This window comes from Hibiscus syriacus, unplaced genomic scaffold (genome assembly GCF_006381635.1).
Source record: "Hibiscus syriacus cultivar Baekdansim isolate YM2019G1 unplaced genomic scaffold, ASM638163v2 tig00110925_pilon, whole genome shotgun sequence".
In the NCBI taxonomy this organism is placed as follows: Eukaryota; Viridiplantae; Streptophyta; class Magnoliopsida; order Malvales; family Malvaceae; genus Hibiscus; species Hibiscus syriacus.
Window position 1 is genome coordinate 102811 of NW_024062912.1, and position 25048 is coordinate 127858.

Below are 25048 nucleotides of genomic sequence, written 5' to 3' on the forward strand. Positions count from 1 at the left end.
ATTCTTTTATTGTTCCTGAACTTGTTTAGGCTCAATATCTACATAAACATAATTTCTGAGATAATTATCAGAAGTCTAAACCTTATAACTTGGTATTAATAACTTAGGCTAATTTAATGAACCGAAAATTCACTTTTCCTTTAGGAGTGTACCGATGCGCTATGGGTGAATCGATACACAAATTGGGTTCGAAATTCCCATGCATCGATGCCCCATTATGATCGATGCACCTTCAAAATTATCTTAGTGCATCGGTGCCCATTAGTATATCGATGCACTCTACATAACAAACTTTTTCACCCGAAAATTCATCAAGCTCTTCACTAAATTCCTCATATAAAAATCCTTTCATACCATTAAAACTCAACTATTACTACTAAACCAACTTATACCATATAAACTATCTTTATCTTCATATTCATCATGATTCTTAAAATTAAGAATCATACCAAATTTTCCATGTTATCCAAACTTAATTCTAACACTTCTAACTTCTTCTCATAGTGACAAGTCAAATCCTCCAAATCATCTAAACCTTATTATTCAAAATTTCACTTAAAAACTCATTTTCTTTAATCTTTCATAACCCCTTTATCTTTTGATTTTAAGATGACTTAAGCTTTCCTTAAGCTTAGTTATCTTCTAATGATCAAAACCCAACTTAAAATTCAGCTAATAATAAAAAATTAAGAAATCTTACCTTTGCTCTTGAAGTCCACGGTGGAGAAGAAGAAAACAAGAAGAAGAAGAAGAAGATAACTCTTCCCCCCACATGATTCATTCATATAATAGGAAAAACATATCTTTCTTATCAAATGACCATTTTTCCCTTTAATTCCTTTGATAATTACTAACAACTTTCAGGAAATATTTTTAAATAAGTCATTGAACTATTCAAGTTTTCCACTTTAATCACCAAATTCTGAAATTTTACAATTTAATCACTAACCCGTAGTTTGGGATGTTACAAATCTCCCCTACTTTTAAGAAAATTCATCCTCGAATTTTCATTGTACATATCAACAAGAACATATCTTTTAATGTTCTTATGTTGCTTTCACAACTTTATTCTTCACAATTTATAAATGATTTGCCTTCAATTTTCAAAGAACCCAATCCATGTCTGTATTTTCTCTTCTTCAATTATGCATTGTTCCTTTGACCTTTCTAAAATCCATATAATGTCACTAATTATATAAATAGAAATCTCTATTCTCATTACTTAACATCATAAATCGATCAAATTCCTCATAAATTTTTAATTGCCTTGCAACAATAACCAAACTTTTATTCCATCCTTACTTGATTGCCTCTAAAACTTCTTTAATAATATAAATCATTCTTCATTTCTTTGACTACATTTATTTGACAAAGAACACAACCTTAAATCTTCTTTAATTGTGATTAACACATAACATAATCAAACAATATTCATTCATGTTCACATACTCTTTTCATATTACTGATCTTCACTATCTTCGTATCCATACTGATCTTCGTATCTTAGTAACTTTGATAATCCCCTTTACTATAAAGAATCTTATTTTCACCATCTTTGTACCTGTATTTTCTTCCTCAAAGTTCCCTTTAAACATGGAAATCTCTTTTCCTATCGATATGATCCAAATACATAACCATATCAAAACCATATCTACTTAATTAACTCACTTTATCTTTCTTCTAATCCTTACTTGATTGCCTCTAAAACTTCTTTAATATATATAAAATTCTTCATTTCTTTGACTACATTTATTTGACAAAAAACACAACCTTAAATCTTCTTTAATTGTGATTAAACACATAATTTACAGAATCAAACAATCTTTTCATTCATGTTCACATACTCTTTTCCTATTACTGATCTTCATCGTATCTTCGTAACTTTGATAATCCCCTTTACTTATACAGAATCTTATTTTTCACCATCTCTTGTACCTGTATTTTTCTTCCTCAAAGTTCCCTTTAAAACTTGTAAATAATCTTCTATTTCCTTCATCATATCTATATGATCCAAATACATAACCATATTCAAAACCATATCATACTTAATTAACTCACTTTATCTTTTCTTCTAATCTTATAACTCTATCACCTTTACTATTACTGTTAATAAATATCAACTATTCAATCTAGGGCACAAGCCCTAATCATCTAATCATATACATCTCTTTCAATCGAATTTATCCCAACAATATTTACTTAACTTATCAAATCCACATTTATTCTCATACATCATGTAATTTTCTTTATTCACACTCAACATTTCAACGTCTTCCATCTTATAAAATAATCACCGACGTACCTATTTCTTAAACTTTTTTCTAAACAATATTAACATCAATGAATCTTCCATTATTCCCATTATAACATTTGTTTACCATATTTTAACTCAACGCATAGTAACTAAATTATTTCATCTAACTTTTCCACTTTAGAATAGTGGAGATCCTCTAACATTATCCAGTTGCACATTTAATTTTCTGAACGAAATCCTTAACTTTTTAATCTAGGGTACAACCCTTATCAACTCAATCATATACCTTCTTTTCAATCGAAATATTTCTCAACTATATCTTACTCAACTTTTCAAACTCGGACTCGTACTCACACACAATATTATTCTTCTGTTTCAAAATCAAACGTTGTAACTATCTTTGTCTTATAAATTGAACTTTTCTATTACTCTTTACCTTTTCTTGAACATTCAAATCCTTATATCCTTCACTACATCACATTACATAATTAAAATATACATTGTATTCAAATACTCTTCATATTTGGTTATCATAACCAAACAATATCTTATAATTCCAATACATTTCCATCACATAATTTTTTTTGCCATTGCTAACTCTTTCCATCTATAATACAAATCCCTTATCATATCCACACTCTGCTTATACACAATACTATTTACACGTCTAATATTCCTTTTCACATATCACCTCTTCAATAAATCTTTCGTGCTATCATAATCTTCACTTCATTACTTTAATTCTTTCATTACCTTTTTCCCTTATGCTTTTACATTCCTTTAATACCATTTATACTTTTCCTTCTTTATCCTTTTAACTTTTCAATCAATCCTTAGTTTCCGTCAAACATAGAAATCCTTTAACTTTAATACATTCACTAGCACACTACTTTATTATTCAACTTATTTCTTTCAATCAAAACAAAACCTTCATCAAACTATCCATATATATATATATTATTTCCAGTCAAAATAATTCATTCGCTATTTTCCTTCACTTATCAAACCTTTATTCTCACTCGTCCATAATACAATTCCTTTGGTTTGAATTCAACCATTCCATTTACCTTTGTATTATAACTGATCACTGATATACATATGCTTAAACTATTCCTTGGTCTTTTAATATTCTCCAATTAAATCCATCTCTTCTACTTTATCTTGTCCATGATGTAACGAAATTATTCTATTTTAGAACGGTAAAGTTTCTTTAATACTATAATTTCCAATTCGTTTGAACTGATTGGCTTTATTTTCTGGCATAGAATACAACTAATTCATATATGGTTTAAAGTTGAAAACTAGAATCTTACCTTTCTTTGATGGTGCTTAACTTTATGAAGCACTAATTTTCTTAATCATTTAAGATTTTTTTTCTCCAATCCTTTCATTCTGAGCTTTCTCAAGAACTTTAAAGCGATTAACCATTTCTTGAAATGAGAACCAATTCAAAACCAGTAACACTCTTTTAATTTAAAGCGTAAGCCTTAAACAACAATCACATGTATCATTCTTATCAGAATCAACTTAACAATAAATCTGCTTAACTTATATACATGCACGTGTAATTCCCTTGCTTCAGCTCGTATATTCTAGCTTCATTTGTCTTATAAACTAGTCATCGATGTACTTATTCTTGAATTCTTCTACAAATAATACTCACACCATTGAGTCTTTTAACATTCTTATGTTGACATTTATTGCCATACTTCTAGATTGCCCACGTAGTAACGAAACTACTCAATTTAACTTCTACACTTTGAGAAATAAAAGCCTTCTAACATTATCTTCATATCATTTAATCAAATGTCTATAACAATAGAACATTTCTCAAATTCACCCTTGAACTCGGGCATTCTCAACTCTTTTCGATACATTCATTCTACGAATTATAGAAGTATAAAATTGAAAATATATCATAATATCATTCAACATCATGAAACATTCTCTAATCTTGTACATACACTCCTGAGGTTTTTTATCTTCTCCCTGCCTGGCCAGGGAAGGTGAATGCTATTACCTTCAGTCTATTGCCTTGTGCTTCACTTTGGGAATTCTTATGATCATACATCTAATATAACATAACACTTTAATTCTATTATCAAGACAGTATACTCCTTACACTATCAGATCAGAAAAATTTCACTTTGTGTTGGCATGTATACTTTTTAAAACACTTTTGACTTCGTTTTTAGCCTAGAATTGGTTAAACCGTAGCTTTGATACCATTAAATGTAACAACCCCAACCTGTACCCATCCCGGATACAAGTACGAGATGTCACATTGACTTTTTGAAACAATTTTCTTACAAAATAACAAAACATTTGAACTCATATTAAGAAAATATAATAAATACTATTAAATTATGCTTATTATAAAATTTTGAGGTAAAAGTATTTATGAACAATATTATATGGTATGAACAGTACCGTGAACAGTACCATGACCAGTAAAAAATTTCGAATCTAAATTATGTACCGATGCACTGCTACAGTGCATCGATGCACTGCTACAATACTGATACAATACTACTACAGTACTGTTAGTACTTTCATAAAATACGTATAAATTCATAAAAATCTAAGTTTTCATCTGTATAAAATTCCCATTTACATATAAACATTTGAAACATTACAAAACTCAATTATGTGATTTCACAAAACCGCTTAAAATATATCAGATTCAAATCTCTGTTTACAAGTCAGCCACTATAAGTATTACAAAATACATACTATTAACTTCTTTTCTGATATGATCTTTGGAAAGGAGGAACTGACCTATCTTGTATAACTTTTATCAATCTTCCTCTTCTCAAAACCTACGCGTGAAACAATCACACGCTAAGTCGTTGACTTAGTGAGGCATATAAAATATATAACAATGAATTCATGAAACATGCATTCTTACCGTTCAATCATAACATTATAACCTGCATATATCCATTACACTACAACATATATGATCATGTCAGGCATATATGAAGTTTATCATCTTATGCAAGTTTCACTTCACTTTATCTTTGTATTGCCCATGTACATTATTGAGAACATGAGGTAAATGAGTACACTGAGGTTGTGCACGAATGTTGTCACCACAGCCCGAATAAATTCCCACTAGGGGCACTGAATATTAGTCCCGAAGGACCACTATGTCCCAAAGGACCACTGTATATGTCCCGAAGGACCACTGTATAACCCTCGACTCTTGGCATACCAACTATACCTCTAGCCCTCATGACATATAACATGGGTATTATTATTTATCATTTCACATTTTTATATAAGCTCATAGCTTCATTCACATATACCTGTAATCATGTAGTTTTTTTTCACGTAGTTCATGTTAATTCTCATGTTACATGTACATTTTCTCATATATTTCATATCATATAATTCATGTTCTATCCTCTTATGTTCACATGACATATAACACATACAAATCATATTCATATATGCCTTTACTCATGAATTCATACATCATACAAATCATGTCATCTCTTGTTCTCATATGTTTCTAATACATTACATATATCACTTTTATTATTTTAAAAGATAGACATATAGGTCTTATATGCCCTATCAATACTATCTGTTAACATAACTCTTATTACCTTATAAGTAAATACTACTTATTTTATCTCACTTTTCATTTATTCTCCTAATTATTTAAATCTATTCACATATCAAATAATATTTTAGGAGTCACTTGTTACCATAGTAACTTCGTCACAGGCTCATCGCAAGCCAATGTTGATTCGATAACATAAGTACAAATTAAATTACAGTCACGTTAGCCTTGCTTTGATTCGATCCTAATTCTTTGATTGTTCCTGAACTTGTTTAGGCTCAATATCTACATAAACATAATTTCCGAGACAATTATCAGAAGCCTAACCCTTATAACTTGGTATTAATAACTTAGGCTAATTTAATGAACAAAAATTCACTTTTCCTTTAGAAGTGTACCGATGCACTATTGGTAAATCGGTACACAAATTGGGTTCGAAATTCCCATGCATCGATGCACCCCTTAATGTATCGATGCACCTTCAAAATTTATCTTAGTGCATCGGTGCCCATTCATAGTGTACCGATGCACTCTGCACATAACAGACTTTTTCACCCAAAAATTCATCAACTTTTCACTAAATTTCCTCATATAAAACTCCTTTCATACCATTAAACTCAACTATTACTACTTAAACCAACTTATATCCATATAAACTATATTTATCTTCCAGATCTCATCATGATTCTTAAACTTAAGAATCATACCAAATTTTCCATGTTATCCAAACTTAATTCTAACACTTCTAACTTCTTATTCTCATAGATGACAAGTCAAATTCATCCTCCAAATTCATTTAAACCTTATTATTCAAAATTTACTTAAAACCCCATTTTCTTTAATCTTTCATAACTCCTTTATCTTTTGATTTTAAGATAACTTAAGCTTTCCTTAAGCTTAGTTATCATCTAATGATCAAAACCCAACTTAAAATTCAGCTAATAATAAAAAATTAAGAAATCTTACCTTTGCTCTTGAAGTCCACGGTGGAGAAGAAGAAAGCAAGAAGAAGAAGAAGATAACTCTTCCCCCCTACATGATTCATTCATATAATAGGAAAAACATATCTTTCTTGTCAAATGACCATTTTTCCCTTTAATTCCTTTGATAATTACTAACAACTTGCAGGAAATATTTTTAAATAAGTCATTGAACTATTCAACTTTTCCACTTTAACACCAAATTCTAAAATTTTACAATTAATCACTAAACCGTAGTTTGGGATATTACAAAACATAATCATGAATGTTGTAATTCTTAATTGCAATCATCACTTTTTCTTTGGATGGAAACTCTATTCTGATATATAACTCACCATTATTAATTGATGAGTTAAATATATAGTCACCAATATTAGGCATATCCGTAAATTCTGGCCCTACATTATATCATCGCTTCTTCAAATATATGTTAGAGGTTCAATGTACCGTATTTGTGGGAACTTCATCTACATCATCATCATCGGAGTCCATTTTAAATTGCAATGGTTCGGGCTCAACGAATAGTCCAGTCTCAGCACCATCCACACCTGGCTCACGAAGAGGTTCTTCTGGTAGAGATGAGGGTTCTTTTGTGATGTCGGTATTTAGGTCGAATAAGTTGGTAGTTGAATGTCTTCCGTCTTCCCCTTGAAGGCATCGTGTCATACGAGTTTTGAATTGAGTGTTATGTTGCAGGAATTTCCACATTGAGGTCGAAGAAGCTCGCAATTGAATGCTTCCCCTGGAACTTGAAAGCATCGTGTTAAATGGGTATTGAATAATATCGAGGGCATCTGTATATTCAGGTCAAAGAAATTGGCAAATGAATGACTTCCCCTTGAATTGGAATTGATATTGCCATACGGATTATTCGTGAAGCCACCTCGATAGAGATCGTAACAAGTTGCTGATGAATGTCTCTCCCATGAACTTGATGGAATGGTACCAAGATGCAGATTTTCCATTAACAAGGTAAAATCATTACTCATTACTTGAGTTGGGCTGTAAACTTGATCAACTTGTTGAGCCAGCCCATCGTGAGAGCAAATGACATACCACTAACATCACACTTCAATAAATGTGACATACATTTGTGTAACAGCGTCTAAATTTTGATTCTAAGCATCAACCATCATAGCAACATCGTCATCGTTGGAGAGTACTAATATTGTATAAGTTAACAAAAATAGTGCAGTTGAAAATATGTACTGAAGTAAAGACAATTTTCTAGTACTCCCAACATGAACTTCCATTGAAAGTTTAGTAATCAATTCCTCAAGAGTGATGTTTCTCTTGAAGAATAAGGTGATATAATAATTTGATACGAAGACAACACCAGTTTTACCTTTTCGAATTTCTCTGTCATAGTAAACAATAGCTGACATATACCCTATTTTGAGAGTTTGGGATTGAGAGTTTCCAAGATTGAGAGTTAGATGATTTGAAAAGTTTGAGAGATGTAGTAGATGAAATTTTTAGTGTTGAGTCTTATATATGTAAAAACGAATAAATGTTTCTAATATACAATCATTCTCGTAAATAAATAAATATTATACGAATTAAAATATAAACTAATACTAAAAAATAAAAAATATTCACAATAATTTAAATAACATAATTTAAATTATATGTATCGGAAAAATATCTCGAGCTATGATCCCCACCCAATCGTAACATCCCACATTCCATTTTACAACTGCAAAAAGTAATAAAAATAATTAGTATAATAAAAGTTGGTAAAATAATTAAATATTAAATAAATATAATATAATTAAAAATATTTTACCTTCTAAAAATTATAACAAAATCAATTTTGCTTGTTAGAAGGAATTAATAGAAGAAATAATGTGAAAGTAATTTTGGTGTGATTTGATAGTTGAATTCGGGCATATTTATAGGGGGATGAGAATGGTTGACTGAGTGGATTTTCGGTTATAATTGAAGGGGTAATAATTCAAGCGGAATAATGGAAGGCGCGACCCCTGCAACCCGCCTTCCCTGTGTGTCATAATTTCCCCACGAAGGCGCTGTTAGAAAAATCGCACTCATTAATCCGAGAATGATATATAACATAAAATAATAATGAATAAATATCATTATAAAATAAATTAAAGGGAGCGAGGGGATAAGAGATATAATGAGTTTACTCTTATCTTGAGATTGTTATCCGAAATAACAATTTGAGAAAAAACCAATACTGAGAAAATAAACCAAAAATGAAACTTCTTAGAACATAAGATAAAATAAATGGAAATAAAATACCCCTTTTATTTTGATCTATCGAACAGAAGCAGTTGAAGTCCATCACTACACAGTTTCCTTAAGACAAATTTTCGGCCACTCTTTTGGTGCTCAAGTTCGTTGGTCACCTGTATCCCAGGATACAACAACTTATGATCAGCTATAGTAGCACATCTGCAAAGATTACGAACTATCATTGCCTTCGATTATCACCAAAAAAAACTAAGGAATAGAACTTTTCAAGATAAGAGAAGTTCTTGAAAAACCGAGTTGTAGATATTTTGAGATGTGAAAAACCTAACATGTTTACTCACTATTTATAGGGGTTTTCAAGAGATATTTAATCCAACCAAATATTTTAATATTCAATATTAAATAGATAACAATATTTGTTTAATTTAAAATATTCAAAAGATAAAACTTCTTTTACCATTCAAACTTAAATATATATTATTTTAATTTGAAATATACAAAAGTATATAATTATATTTAATATTCAAAGTTAAAAAGGTAACAAATACATTTTTAAGTATATTCAAAGAGTAATTATCCTATAAATATTCAAATTAAATAATATATTTAATTTGCAATGGTCAAAAAGTAAACTTTTACTATTCAAACTTAAACATATATTATTTTAATTTGAAATATACAAAATTATAATTATCTTTTATATTCAAAATTAAAAAGATAACAAATACCTTTTTCAATTGACTTATTAAAAGAGTAATTATCTTACTAATATTCAAACTAAAATTATCTTTTAATTTGCAATAGTCAAAGGGACTATGTATTTAATATAAATATTAAATCCATTAATTAAATTCACCCTTTTTCCAACAATCCCCCACATGAATAAAATTGATGAATTAATCAAAAACATTTTGGCACGATGTGGTGATAGCCTCTACGATTGATAGTTGCATAGGATATGCAGGTGTCATCCTTTGAACTTTCCCTTGTGAAAGTATATTTACTTTACTGGTTAAACAGTAGATATGATGCCTTTGAACTGTTTTCGTTTGTGTAAACGATGTCATACTTCACACAACTATCCCTCTAACAATAATTAACTTCTCATGGTATGCCTTAAATCCATGGACAACGCTTATTCTGTAAGAGTTTGAGAGAACTATGTCCAATAATCTCCTTGAAGCGACCCCACTTCACTCTCACATAGGTGACTTATGTTGCTCGGCTCACTGCAGCATATAATGGTCATTAAAAGCTTAGCTTAGCATATACCACTTTGATCACTGTTTACATCATAGGAACAAACTTGGGATAAAATACCCCCATAGTGATCATACACGGTTTATGCAATTAGGTTGTCCCTTTGAACCTAGATCTTGGGATATCCAGTCAACAAGGTAGGATTTTCCTTCATATAAAGCCTTTAAATTTCATGGGCTTTAGTGACATTCCTTTAGATGTTTTCTCAACTTGATCTTGATTTATCCCTTAGGTTAGTGGATCCGTAATGTTATCCTTTGATCTTACAAAATCAACAGAGATAACTCAATTTGAGATCAGTTGTCTATGGTATTATGTCGACGACGCATATGTCTAGACTTACCATTATACTCGCTATTCACAGTATAAACATACTGTGGGCACATGTTTAAGCCATTTAAGAATATCCTCCAATAAATTCCAAAGCAATTCAGCTTATTTTCCATACTTATCTAGAGCTTCAAACTCGGATTTCACTATGAATCTGGTTATATAACACCCATCTCCCGTATCCCTTTCCATACACGAGATACATATGTCACATCACTTTAAAACAGTTCCTCATTTGAAAACCCATAAAAAATTGTTTCTTTTTATAAAACATTTTTAATTTAGTAAAATGCTAAAACATGCATTAACTTAAGTAGATAAACAAATGTAATGTTCAAATATTTCACCATTTTCATCATGATACATCAAATGCTTTTCAGAGCGTTTTTACTAAATATATTACATGCCAACTAAATATATAAAAAAGTAGACATAAATGTCATATTGTTACTGACGAGGCGACCCTTTCTTTGATGTCCGATGATCTTCTTACTTCGCTTGTAGTAAAACCTATGCGTGAAATTAACACACGCTAAGAAATTTTCTTAGTGAGGCATAAATAATCATAATCAAAATTCTAAACACAATTATATCATGACAATTTAAATTTCCAATGATTCATTTAATTCATTAAACACTCTATAGTTTACATTGGTAGGGCTAATACCGTTATTTCTCAACCATTACTATAATTTACGTGGGTTTCATACCCACTGCCAATACGAAAATTCACCTACTTATTATGAATTTCTTATGTTTGCATATATAGTCCCCATACGAAAATTCACACACTTAGTATGAATTTCTTAGTTTGTACACATGGTGCCCATACAAAAATTCATACCCTTAGTATGAATTTCTTAGCTTTTTGCACACAAAGTGCCCATACGGAAATTCATAAACTAATTATGAATTTCTTAACTTTTTGCACACAAAGTGTCCATATGAAAATTCATACACTTAGTATGAATTTCTTAGCTTTTTGCACACAAAGTGCCCATACGGAAATTCATAAACTAATTATGAATTTCTTAACTTTTTGCACACAAAGTGCCCATACGGAAATTCATACACTTAGTATGAATTTCTTAGCTTTTTGCACACAAAGTGCCCATAAGGAAATTCATAAATTAATTATGATTTTCTTAACTTTTTGCACACTCAGTGTCATTTGGTAATCACCATATATATATCAATCAATTATACATCTATGAATATCATAACATATAGGTACATAATAAATGCACTCACCTGGATTGCCTTGCTATTGTATCCAAAATGAAAAGTTGATTACTCAGGTACTTTGCCTTTGCCTTTTGTTTTGCTTAACTCGGGAGCTTGATTTCGATCTACTCAAGCATCCAATAAAGACACATACAATATCAATTGTTAGTATATTTCCTAACAATTATACTTAAATATTACTCAAGAGTACATATTATTTAATTTTCTATAATAATATCAGCCTATTTTAAAATTTTTGGCTCAACAGTATCGATACCCCTACCATGGTATCGATACTACTATACTATGGTACCGATATTCTATTACGGTATCGATACCATTTTTGCATCCCGTTATCAATGGTATCGATACCTTCTTTGCATCAGTATCGATACTTCCCAACTGATTCTTCCTATTTCAAGCATGTAGTATCAGTACTGTTCTATCAGTACCGATACCCGTACCAGATTTTCCATTTTTCAGCCCGATTTTTATCCAAATTTGGTCAAATTTCCATATGTTTACCTCCCACAATACTATCAAACTCTTCTTTACTTATCCCAACTAATTTTCCTTCATTTAGCTACTTATAACATCCACAATCTCAAAAGAATCTTTCAATCTAAGAATCACACCACATTTTCTTACATGTTTTTAAACCAATCCAATGCTTCTAATCTTTCATTTACTTCTTTGACAAGTCAAATATACTAATAAACATGACTAAAAACTAATATCATTCCAAAACCCATTTTCTTAAATCTCTAATATTTCATCCATATCTTTGTTTTAATCCTATTTAACCCTTCCTTAAGCTTACATATCACTTAAGGTTGCAAAAACAACCCATTATCGAAAGGAAAAATTGATTAATTGAAGTTTACCTTTGGAGATATGGAGGAGAGCACAAAGCCACAAGAAAAAAGAATAAGAAAAAGAGATAGCTTGTTGACTTACTTTCCTCTTTTTCCCTTATAAAATCCCTAATAAGAAAATACTTTTAAATTCATTTCCCCTTAAAGGACCAAAATGCCCTCTTTACTCATCTATTATTACAAAATAGTCTAAACCTTATTCCAAATCATTTTCTCATCTTTTGTCAACTATTCAAATAGATCCTCAAATTTTAATTCTTTTTAATATAGTCCTAATTCAATATTTTGGGCATTACAGGTTATAACCGGTTTATTAAGGATTTTCATGACACTTTTTCTTTCCAATGTGAAACATATTCACTTGTTTCGTTGATAATTGAAATATCAAATTCCAACTAGCATCAATCTATCCTTCTAAACAATATGACAGTCAAAGAAAATACAATCTATTGGTTAGGATTTATTTTCATTTGTTTTGATAATATGACAATTACCTTTCAAAAACACCCCCACATTTCCAAATATTTGTATGACATAGGCTTCCAACCTTTTCATAACACATATGGTTTCTTGTCCTTTTTCTTTCCAGGGGACCTTTTTTAAAGGTTATTAGTTGACATAACAACTTCTCTATCCCCACATGTTTTGTGACAAATTAGAACTTCTTAGCATTGTTCAATTCTTCCGCTTTGCTACTCCATTTATTTATGAGAATATAGTGATGTCACTTCATGAGTAATATCAAGTTGTGCATAGTTCTTACCATCTTAATCTATTTATTAAGTTGGTTTTCAACTTCATGTTTATAGAAAATATTTTTTTTCTATAACTTCATTTTGTTCTTTTAGCAAATACACATAGCAATACTTTTGCTATCATCAATGGAGGTAATAAACCATTTATTCTCCATTGTCTATGCCATTATTACGAAGTTTAAGAACTTTGGTCTCTAATAATTTATTAGTATCAGCATCTTCCGTTTCGTATCTATGATTCAATTGTACACCTTATATTGTGTATCCGATATTACATTCAAGATGTATTTCCAATATAGGAAGTCATAATACTTCCAAAATCTGGTAAAAACATTTACCTCATCATCTCTAATAATAAAATGATCATCTCACATTTGGTCAAATTTACCATGACCAAATAAAATAACATCTATATGTTATCACATCTTGAAATTCTATTCATAGAATTTTACAAGTTTCTCATCATGGCTCACAATCATGATTTCGTTTAATAAAATAACATCTATATGTTATCACATCTTGAAATTATATTCATAGAATTTTACAAGTTTTTCATCGTGGCTCACAATCACGATTTTGTTTAACACACAAAATTACAATTAATAATAATTTCAAAAATAAACCAAAATTTAAATTTTTATTTATTCTATCAACAAAATTTAGTCATGAACTAAAATTCTAAAACAAATCAATAACATGGTTGTTAAATTCCAATGATTTCTATAGAAATCAAATAATTCTGTTACACGACAAAATTACAATTCCAAATTATTTCAAATACGAAATCAAAGATTCCAATAAACAGGAAATTAATTCTTTTTTATTTTCGATTTAGTTATTGAACATAATCAAAATTCTTAAACAAAATCAGTAATCCAAGTTACTTTCACGACAATTTCTATAATATAGATTTGCCCACTTTGAGATTTTAACAAACCCGTTAAAATGACAGGATAAATCATGAAGCAAATTTATTTTCTATCTCGTTTTGCCACGATATCTAAGTCATTTCAGATTTAAAGAAAGGTAGAAGAAAGAGTTCCGAATCATTTCGAATTAAAAGGGAAATATTCAAATTTCACCTATCAGATTGACTTGATCATTATCAACTAAAACTTGAATTCTTGATCATCATTATTAACTTCACCATTGCTATTCAAAACATAAAGCATCAAGATTCAAGTTGAGCCCCACAAAGTGTGCAACAACAGAGATCTTGAAAAGATATTGGAATCTAATTTTTTGAATCCCTACACATAATTTGAAATTCATAAATTCAAAAATCGAAGGAAACTTATCTTTGGCGTAAATTTCTCTTGATTTTCGCCCAATATTTGTTTTGTCGAATTTTGGGCACTTCCCTTATACACAACAAAGATTAAACTCACAAATTCTATATCATATCGAAAAATAAGAAAATCAAATATGTCTTAAGATTGTTAGAAAAAATCGTGCACATTAATCCGAGAATAATATAGAAAAATAATAATGAATTAGAAAAATAATGTATAAATATTATTATAAAATAAAATAAAGGGAATGAAGAGATAAGAGATAGAACGAGTTTACTCTTATCTTGAGATTGTTATCCAAAATAACAATTTGAGACAAAATCAATCATCAGAAAATAAACCAAAAATATTAAACTTCTTAAAAGATAAGATAAAATAAATGGAAATAAAATACTCATTTTATTTTGATCTATCGATCGGAATCAGTTGAAGCCTATCGCTACACAGTTTCCTTAAGACTGATTTTCGACCACTCCTTTGGTGCTCTAGTTCGTTGGTCGTCTGTCACCTAGGATACAACAACTTATGATCAACTACAACTTTTACTATTTAAACTTAAAAAATATTATTTTATTTAAAATATATAAAAATATATAATTATATTTTAATATTTAAAATTAAAAAGATAACAAGTATCTTATTAAATTAACTTATTAAAAGTAATTATCTTACCAATATTAAATTAAAAATTATCTTTTAATATGCAATATCAAAAGGACTATGAATTTAATATTTATATTAAATTCATCAATTAAATTCACCATTTTCCAACAGGCGTGCCTCCTGTAACGCAACTTCCACGAAAACACATCCTCGGAACACGTCTCCCTATGGTGGCGCTAACTCGGATAAAACCACCGAAGACGCGCCCCTTACAACTTGTCTTATTAAAAAGAGTGTTAGATCGATGAAATTTATAGAACGAATGTAAAACAGATAATTTTTTATTATTTAAGTTATTTTTCGGTAAAAACACCAGAAGAAAGTCATGACTCAAATAATTGGGTTCTTAAAACATTCGACTGAAATTGCAAATTGAAGCTGAAAACTGTTTAGCTATAACTGGCACTTTTAGTTAGGAAAGAGAGAGTTCCTTGTAAAACTGCTAAAAAAAATTCTCTAAGCTTACAGGCATCAAAGACTAAACTGGAGTAAGAGATTTATGATATAAAGTAACCATAGTTAAGGATTAACCGCAGTTTGCTCTTAGAGTTGGGGTGATTGCTGTATATAAGTAGAGATCGGCACAGCCTGCCAGCTGCAGCAGCCGTCCGTCACCTGTTTTCAAAAAGCTTCACTTCTGGTAAACCCAAATCTCCTTTCTTCATGTTCATTGATCCCATGAAAAGAATCATGCTTAGTTCTTTGTTCTGGGTGTCTTTGTTTAAAACAACTCAAATCTTGTACCTCTTTAAAGCTTGCTCTTATGGATTTGGATGGTCTTTAAGGAAAAGTTGGGGTTATACTTTATATTCTTTCCTTGTATTTACATGAAATGTTAAATCTCAAATGGCTTTGTTTATTTAATGGTTTCCAAATTGGAAAGTTGATATCTTTTTTACTTTCCCTTTTTCTTGACCATATTTATTGCCATCAAGCAAGGGTTTGAACATGTCGATGATCTTGATAATGAAAAGGCTGAAGAAAAATCAGATTTCTTTGGTTTTTTTTCTCCCTGAATTGTTTCATTAACATCATTTTCCCAATTGAATGCTGGTTTTGTTGCAGGTTTCCAGGGTAATTTTCAATATCATTTATAGTGATCTTCCTTCTCTTCTCTTGTCTTTGGTGTTTGATTGTTTACTTATTGGTCAGTGATCTGTTTATCTTCAAGTTTCTGTGCATGTGGATGATCTGCTATTTCTCCGTTATATGATCATTTGTTCAGGTAAACATAGTTTAATCTGGAATTTCTTGAATTGCAGATCTCTTTTTCGATTTTGGAATCCCGAACTTGATACAGAAAATGGGACTCTCAAGTCTACCATCTCCATCCGAAGGAATGCTATGTGTACTCTTGATAAATGCAGCTCTGTCCATGTCTATGATTAAAGGCATACTTCAGTCCATCCTTCGAATTATCGGTATCCATCTACCGTCTTCGTCGTTGTCAACATCCTCGGACTCAATGACATCATCCCTGGATTCTATGCCATCATTCGATTATGTGGAAAGTCCCAGGGAACCATCTTCGCACTGCAAGGCATCTAAAATTTACATCGAGGAGTTCCGGAGTAAGACCCCGACAGTTCAGTTCCACGCATTAAGCAGCAGTGAGCGACCCGAGTACGACTGCCCTGTCTGCTGGTGTGAGTTCGAGCCTGAATCAGAGATTAACCTCTTGTCCTGCGGTCATACGTTTCACAAGGAGTGCGTGGAAAAGTGGTTGAGGTATCTGAGGGGTACCTGCCCTCTTTGCCGGACTCCTATGGTGGCCGATGAAGAGTTTGCCAGCTATTGGTGAGAAGATTACAAGTGCGACGAGTTGGAGAAAGATCTCCATTGTACAGCCTGTTTACCTCAAGTATAGGTATATATATGTAGTTTAATGTTGTCAACATGGGGCTTAGTGTTCGGATAGCTTAGTGTTCGGCTACCCACAAGTTTACCTTGATGTGGTGATGTGTTGTGTAATTTTCAGGGTTTCTGGTGTTATATGCAAGCTCATTTTCGTCTTAAGCTTCGGCTTTGGATGTAGTATTTTCATGAGTTCATTATTGGAAATATACATGTGTGATAAATAAGGGGGATTTTATGTATACACAAAGATTAAGATGTACGACAAAGCCTAATGAAACCTAATCCACCACATTTTACTCAATTGACTGGTATAGAATGGACACAAATGGTTCATGCAGATGGGACTTCAGCAGGTGCTGTTCATGCTAAGTTCCATGCTTCTTTGAACCATATCTTCGAGTAATCTCTTGGTGGTGTCGGCAACTTTATTGGTTCCCTTTACATGAATGGCGATATTATAACAATTCTCCCCTGAACTGAGGGAGCCAATTTCTTTTCTTGGGGAGTATCTCTGAGTAAATCCAACAGAGTGCGGGCTCGTTCTTGAGCTATATTAGTGCCTTCTACTGTGAGTCTAAGGAGCCCTGGAATTGCACCTTCTTTAAGAATGTGCTCCCTGTACTTTTCTCGGCAGCTTTCGCACAGAGAAAGCAAAGCTCCAACAGCATGCTGCGTGCTGAGGAGAGAGCCATCTTCAACGGTCTCCACCAAGGTTAAAATCAGTCCGTATCGGTGATCGCGACTCGCCCTTCTTCAGATTTCGAAAGGATTTCGAGCAGGGCTGTAGCCTTTTCAGCAAACTTGGAGTATTTCTTGCATTCTTTGAGGAGGTTGATAAGTGGGGAAACAGCTTTAGCATCAAGAATTAGAACCGAATTCTCTTTGCAGGTCGATAGGTTGTGTAATGCAGTGACGGCATCGACTTTTCCTTGAACACTTCCGGAGCTGAGGATTTGAACAGAAAGGGTGCAGCTCCGGAGGATGCAATGGCGGATATATTAGGTGCAGCGGCTGAGAGTGTTAATATCGCCGCCGTGACTAATTCCTTCAAACCATTGTTTTGCAATTTGAGAATCTCTACGAGAGGAGGTACAGCCCCTGCAGTAACGATTTTGACCTTGTTTCTGATAACACAACGAGAATGACGAGAGACAACATTTCAGAATCATATGTTCTAAAACAAACATAAAAGAGAAAGCAGATAATAATTAGAGACCATTTCTAACAGCAAGATTGAGGAGAGCAAGAAGAGAAGCTTGACATGCATCGAGATTAGGACAACTGGGCATTGAAACAAGAGGCGGAATAACACCAGCAGGAGCAAACTTCAAACGTGTCTTACCGGATGATTTCCTAACAACTTTTCTTATATCTCTGGCCGCTTTAATCTTGGCCTGAACGTCTCCAGTAATCAGCTTCTCTGAAGCTCCGTTACAAGGATTCGTTTCCGGTGGTTCCAGGCTTGTTCTTCTTTGTCTTTGATGACGCTGGCGACGGTCATTGGGGTTGCTGGTGGTGTCTCCTCCTCTTGGTCATGACCCATTTCTCCTTTTCAGGGTTGTTTCTCAAAGCTGTTAAGCTACTGGATTTTCTGACCTTTTTTTTTAATCTTTGGACTGCCTCTTTTGGGTCTCTTCGTTCCTAAAACCTGACAAATACAAAGAGAAACTCCAAATATATAAGGTTCTGTCATTGAATTTTTATATTTGATTAAATTGTTATTTCGTATCATGTTTTGCTCATCTCCATATAAGCTTTCATAAGCTCTATTACCATTTAATTTGTATAAATTATTATAATTTTGATAATGTTTTCTGTAACGAAAGCTTAATTTTTTAAAAAGAAATTTCCATTAACACTAATATTTTAATTAAAAACGATGAGGATAGAATCTTCCTGTTTCCAATACAAGAATAAAAATTCGTGTAAGCTGCCAATGGCTTAGAAACAGAGGCTCCAGACAAAGTTTTAAAACAACTAATTTGATTACTCCCAGAACAAGATTTCACGTCTCCAATACGAAGATAGGATTTTTCACATGAAACTTTGCGGGGAATTATTATTATTATTATTATTATAATGTTGTTAGTTTATCAGAATAATCTTTGAATGGTTTAAGTTGAATTAAAGATGAAAACATGTTAGAATTATACATCATTCATCAGGGCCATGACTTTCACTGATTGCTTCAAGTCTTGGTTGCCATGAAACGCCATTTTTGGGCTTCCTTTTCTCTCCCTGCTGGAATTCCTTGTTGGAATTGTCGGCAATGGCAACAATGCCTTCATCCTTTCTGGTTTTAATGGCGGCCAAACCAGACTTGTGCTTTACATCAATGCCTGCAAAACGTGACATGTTTCTTTGTTCCATTTTATTCCTGGTTTACTAGTGAATGACCTACTTAACTCACTTGAACCACTAACTTCATTTGGTTTGCTTGATGAACCATCCCTGGATACAGCGGTGAAGGATTGTGATACCGAAACTTCTCCGCCGGGCTTTTTGATCCTCCGACGTAGCTTTCGTACGGTGTGACGAGGGACGATAGAATTTCTCACCTGGAGAGAGGATTTCATGTGACCGGACCAATGAATCCCATGGTCTCCTGAAAACTTCTGGTCTAGCTAATACAAAAGAAGGGTATTTCTTCATGATATTAACAGCAGGGATCGCCATGTAATAGGACTCGACAACCCCACCTGGATGAACAATCTTCAGAGCTGAAGACGTCCCATGGCTCTCCCTCGCCCCTTGCTGAATTGAACCTGGTCTAGGCCGACCGTGGCTAGCGAAAGGGGCGAGTTTACGGGCATTGAGGAACTTGTTAAGCATGTCAGCGACAATACCAGTGTTCTAAAAGTGATGCAAATTTATGACAAATATGGCTTAATCAGAATCACCTTGACTCTGCTTATAACCTTTGAAAGAACGATAATTACAAGAATGATATGAACTGAAACATCTAAGATAAACAACTAAAGATGGGGGGATTTACAACTGTGGAAGAAGATAACAACTATGCAAGGTCCACTAATGAGAGTTCGAGGCCGGCCATTTTCTTGTTGTTTAGCTTGGTTGAAACATCTAAAGATGCTTTGAGATATCCTTCCAGCTTTGTTGTCAAATATATGCTTGTGTAGTAGCTTCGTCCGATGCAAGAAGAAAACGGAAACTTGTCAATTTATTATTGCTCTTGGAATATGAGTAAATATCTCCTCGCAACGTCCGAAAAATCGAGGGTTTGATTTTAGGGATTCGTTTTGACTAAAAATAAAATCATGGTTTGAGAGCCACCGCTCTTTATTTAAGGTAGGATTGAATCACCCAACAATATTTTGTTATTTTAATAAAATTTAATTTTAAAAATTATTAAAATAACGTTTTGGTATGTTTTCCAGAAAAATAGGTTCAGGAGTCAATTACGTGTGGTGAAGAGTTAACACTCTCACAACGTCAAGAAATCGGTATCTAGTTGATTAATTATTGTCTTTGCAATAGAATTTATGGATTCAAACTTAATTTAATTAATGATTTCCTATTTAGTTCAATAAATACCATGATATTTAAAATCCAAGAGAAAAAAATTTAATGATTTGAACATTTAATTAGGGAAGGTTAACCACCTTATACGAGGAAGAATGACATTTCATTTCCAATTAAATCGTTCAATCACTAATCGCTTCATCAGAAATTTTAATTGACATTCCAAAGCTTCAAATCGAGAGGTAATCACCACCTAATATAAGGTAGAGTGACAATTCCCTAGAAGGAAAAAGAAATATCTAATTCATGGTATTTATTTACCTAAAGTTGTACAACAAGTAGAATTTTTATTAATATAATTACCGAGCCTTTAAGATAGATAGAGAATGTTCGCATATTTAGAAGTATCGAACCTAAACCTTTAAATAAATTCGAGAGGCCCATTTTTAACAAGTCTAAATATGGTAACATTTACCTTTCTATCTTCCTTATTGAAAAGATTATCAATTTTTTATTTGTTTCACTGCAAGATGCTAGTTCAATTTAAATTATTGAATTAAACTACCCATGTGAGTTAGAGTAATCTGCTTCGATAATTCAAATTAAATGTATGCTAACTTTTAATTTATTATTGAAAGGTTAAGGCAAATGAGGCTATCATGCTTCTAGAAAAAAAATGACATGCTATTCATAAAGTAATTCAATCAAGAATTAAATTTAAAAAATACATCATCCAAAAAACCAATTTAATAATCATACTTTTATACTTAAAAGGCACATAAATTAAATTAAATAAATATGCTACAACAGTGTTGTCCAACCAGTCTTAAGTTCACAAGGCCACCTTCATCGGAATCTTTGCATTGATTGTGCACGTAATGCACAAGGTTATCGGCAACTTGCCTTCTTCAACTCTTCTCTCTTTAAGCCACTGATGTCTTGCCTTTGAAAGCACCTCGCTAACCAGAACTCTCTTCATCTTGTTCCACTGATCTCCAAAGGGTGAAAAGATTGTGGTTTAGTGCCCTTTTGAAAGGACATCGGTGGCCATGAAGCGAAAACAGCATCCTGGTTTTCCAAGATTTCGCGGCTGATTTCAGAACAAGTGACGGGAATCACATGAACGTTCCCTAGGCGAATACAAGCAATTTCGGTGTTTATTTCTTGCATGAAACAGTGTATCCAATGAGATACCGACGTTTTCTTCTTGTGTATGATGAGTTGAGGGAGGTTGCCGACAATAGGCCAAGGTTTTGGTCCCGGCGGAAGCGGAGTTTGTCTAGCCTTGCCTAGCCTTGCCTTGCCTTTGGGATTTGAAGAGGTAAAACAAGCAGGCAAACGTGATGAAAACAAGAAAGGTTGGAAAGAGAGCGATGGACATGGAGTGGTAAATTTCCATCGAAATCTTTCTCACTAACTTTTTTATTTATTTATTTAGTGTTATATAACAATAGATGGATATCAAAGAAGTGTTACACGTGTATGAGGAGGTAGTTATTTTGTTAGTTTGATTAACTAGGTCTGTTAGTTTGTTAGACGGTTATTGAGGAGCTGATGAGCTTAACCTTTATTATAAATGTAATGTCCTTGCTGAGATGAATACAACATATATTTTCCTGTGTATACTTGCGTTTGTAATCACTTCTTAACATGGTATCTTTCGCCAAAGTCCTGGGAATTTTGGTTTCACGCTTCTAAACTTTCTCTCTCTGGTTCTTCACTCATGGTGCACAATGGGTCTAGTCAGCAAACTGCTGACTCAGTTGCCATGGATTCTACAACTTCTCATTTGTTCCATTAATCTCTACAACTTTATGGTTGAAACTGCCGCTAACTCCGTCACCGTCACCGTCAATGATGATGTGTCGAGAATAGAAGATTGTATTGACAACGGTAGTGTACAGATTGGAGGTTCAGATAATTCGACGACATCATTTTTGAGCTCCGATTGGAGCATCACTGTTCATGATGGTGAAATATTAGATCGCGGTGTTGTTACTGATGCAATTACCACTCCGATGGTTAATACTTCTGCTTACTTCTTTAAGAAAACTCAAGAGCTTATTGACTTCAAGGAGAAACGCCATACAAGTTTAGAATACGGGCGGTATGGAAATCAACCTACAGTCGTTGCGGAGGAGAAGATAAGTGCACTTGAGGGGGCTGAATCAACCCTGATTATGGCATCTGGTACGTGTGCCAGCACGGTCATGCTGATGGCATTAGTCCCTACCGGGGGACATATGGTAACAACAACAGATTGCTACCGGAAAACTAGGATTTTCATTGAGAACTTTCTGCCTAAAATGGGAATCTCGGTTACTGTTATTGACCCCGTAGATGTGGATAGCCTGAAGGCTGCACTCAGCGAGAACAAAATTTCTCCTTTCTTTATCGAATCTCCCACAAACCCTTTCCTAAGATGTGTTGACATAGAAAGAGTTTCAAAGATGTGTCACAACAAGCATTTCGGCCGCAAGGGAGCTGTGTTCAACTTACTCTGTGGTGATGTGGGCCAAATGTTTCAATGATGTTGCTAGTGTTTGGTTTGTTTCACATTGTTGTTATAGAATAGTTTTAATTTGATTTCAAACACTTGTATAAATTTATTTTAAAAAATATTTTTATTAAAATAATATTATAAAATTTAAAATAAAAATCAAATCGATTTAAACCTAGATTGGTAAGGGAAAAATGCCATTTCTCTTAAAAGATATATATATATATATATATATATATTAAAAATTCTAATATTATGTCAAATTATTTAAAAAAAAAATAACAACCAAACCGAACTTTATTAGTTATTTAATCAAAATGTTTAGAAAGAGTTATTCTTTTAATTCTTTTAATTATTTAATCATCTCATTCATATATATTACTATAATATTGTCATAATGTCTAGAAAGACTTATTCCTTTAATTCATTTTATTATTTAACTTTTCTGAAATGATATATCTTTTTTGTTCGTATTCTCATCCAAATCTAAACCATGGAATATATCTTATTTTTATTAATTATAAGGATCGATAAAGGTTATGGGGTATGGTAATCGATGAGTTATGTTCTATTTGTAGGTTAGAATAGGTACAGGTGGGCGTAAATTTAGTTTGTTACCATCTGTGAATTTTTTAATATGTAAATTTATTGTCTATGTAAATCTCTAATCATGTAAAGTGTACCTAGCTAACATCTAATATCAAATATGTATTTGATATTGATAATTCCTGCGAGTAGATCCTACGGCCGATTCCCAACAGCTACGTAATCTCTTAGTATAAGCCATTATTTCTTAGGATATTTAATCAATAATAATATCACGACAACTATCAATCGACACTTGTCCATAACATTATAAGAAGCATGCAACACTAAGAAATGTTGGAAGAAAAGTCATCAATGGGGGCTTAGTATATTTTTCAACAAAGGGAGAGTAATTTTTCAGCAAAAGGGGCACAATTCGGTGCCCAATATTTTATTGAAATTAAAAATGAGTTAATTATATTTTTAGTCACTACATACTTTAGAGTATTTATAAGATTAGTCCTTAAGCTTCAACTATAAATACCCTAGCCCATTTAGCTTCAAAATAATCCCAAATCATTTTTTTCTCCCAATACTAGAGAGTTCTCTTATGAGTAGTGAGTATTTTGTAAACACCAGTAAATTTTGTCTCTTAGTAAAAGATCTGCAGTAGTCCAGAGACGTAGGCATAATTGGCTGTACTCCGTTATCAATTTCGAGTATTATTTTTCCGCTTTTTATTTCACATTCTCACTAATATGGTTATAGGGAAATTACTCATACTCGTTTTATTTCACAACAACTAGTAATCAGAGCTTTTGGTTGTGAGTTTTGTCAATTTTTTGCGAGGTTACTATTCATTACTGTTCACGTGAATAGTAAAAATTTTGTCGGCAATACGAATTTATCGACGGAGGTGTTCTAATACACGGTGATTCGCAAGAATTGTTAGAAACGATCCAAACGAAGCCAGATTCTAGTAGGAGCGATGATTGTAGACGAAGGGAAAGTGAAAATTGAAAAGTTCGATGGTGCGGACTTTGGCTTTTGGAAGATGCAGATTGAAGATTTTCTATACCAGAAAAATCTATATCAACCTCTCTCAGGAAAATAACCAGAGGCATGAAGAATGAAGACTGGGCTTCTCGAGATAAGCCCTCGAGTTATCCGAGTGGACATATCCCGCAATGTTGCTTTCAACATAGCAAAGGAAAAAAGCCACGTCGGGTCTTATGGCGGCTCTCTCTAGTATGTATGAGAAGTCATCG

At 32.5% G+C, this 25048-nt stretch overlaps 2 protein-coding genes and 2 pseudogenes across 3 annotated transcripts; 2 read left to right on the forward strand and 2 right to left on the reverse strand.

The window, feature by feature from the left end:
* Positions 1-15966: 15966 nt before the first annotated feature.
* LOC120146398 (probable E3 ubiquitin-protein ligase XERICO) lies at positions 15967-17228 on the forward strand. Of its 2 annotated transcripts, none has more exons than XM_039159972.1 (2): positions 15967-16055; positions 16678-17228. In XM_039159972.1, the coding sequence occupies exon 2, from the start codon at positions 16719-16721 to the stop codon at positions 17214-17216; it is 498 nt and encodes a 165-aa protein (XP_039015903.1). In that variant the 5' UTR covers positions 15967-16055; positions 16678-16718; the 3' UTR covers positions 17217-17228. The 2 variants fall into 2 exon arrangements, with proteins under 2 accessions (XP_039015903.1, XP_039015904.1); XM_039159973.1 differs by lacking the exon at positions 15967-16055 and adding an exon at positions 16481-16489.
* A 390-nt stretch (positions 17229-17618) lies between these two features.
* LOC120146402 lies at positions 17619-18815 on the reverse strand (annotated as a pseudogene).
* A 2728-nt stretch (positions 18816-21543) lies between these two features.
* LOC120146403 lies at positions 21544-22154 on the reverse strand (annotated as a pseudogene).
* A 334-nt stretch (positions 22155-22488) lies between these two features.
* LOC120146404 (cystathionine gamma-synthase 1, chloroplastic-like) lies at positions 22489-23286 on the forward strand. The gene has a single exon (XM_039159975.1). The coding sequence runs from the start codon at positions 22489-22491 to the stop codon at positions 23284-23286; it is 798 nt and encodes a 265-aa protein (XP_039015906.1).
* The last annotated feature ends 1762 nt before the right edge of the window (positions 23287-25048 follow it).

What these genes read in the sequence shown, in the direction of transcription:
- LOC120146404 (XM_039159975.1), top strand. Translation starts at nt 22,489, where the DNA reads ATGGGTCTAGTCAGCAAACTGCTGACTCAGTTGCCATGGATTCTACAA.
- LOC120146398 (XM_039159972.1), top strand. Translation starts at nt 16,719, where the DNA reads ATGGGACTCTCAAGTCTACCATCTCCATCCGAAGGAATGCTATGTGTA.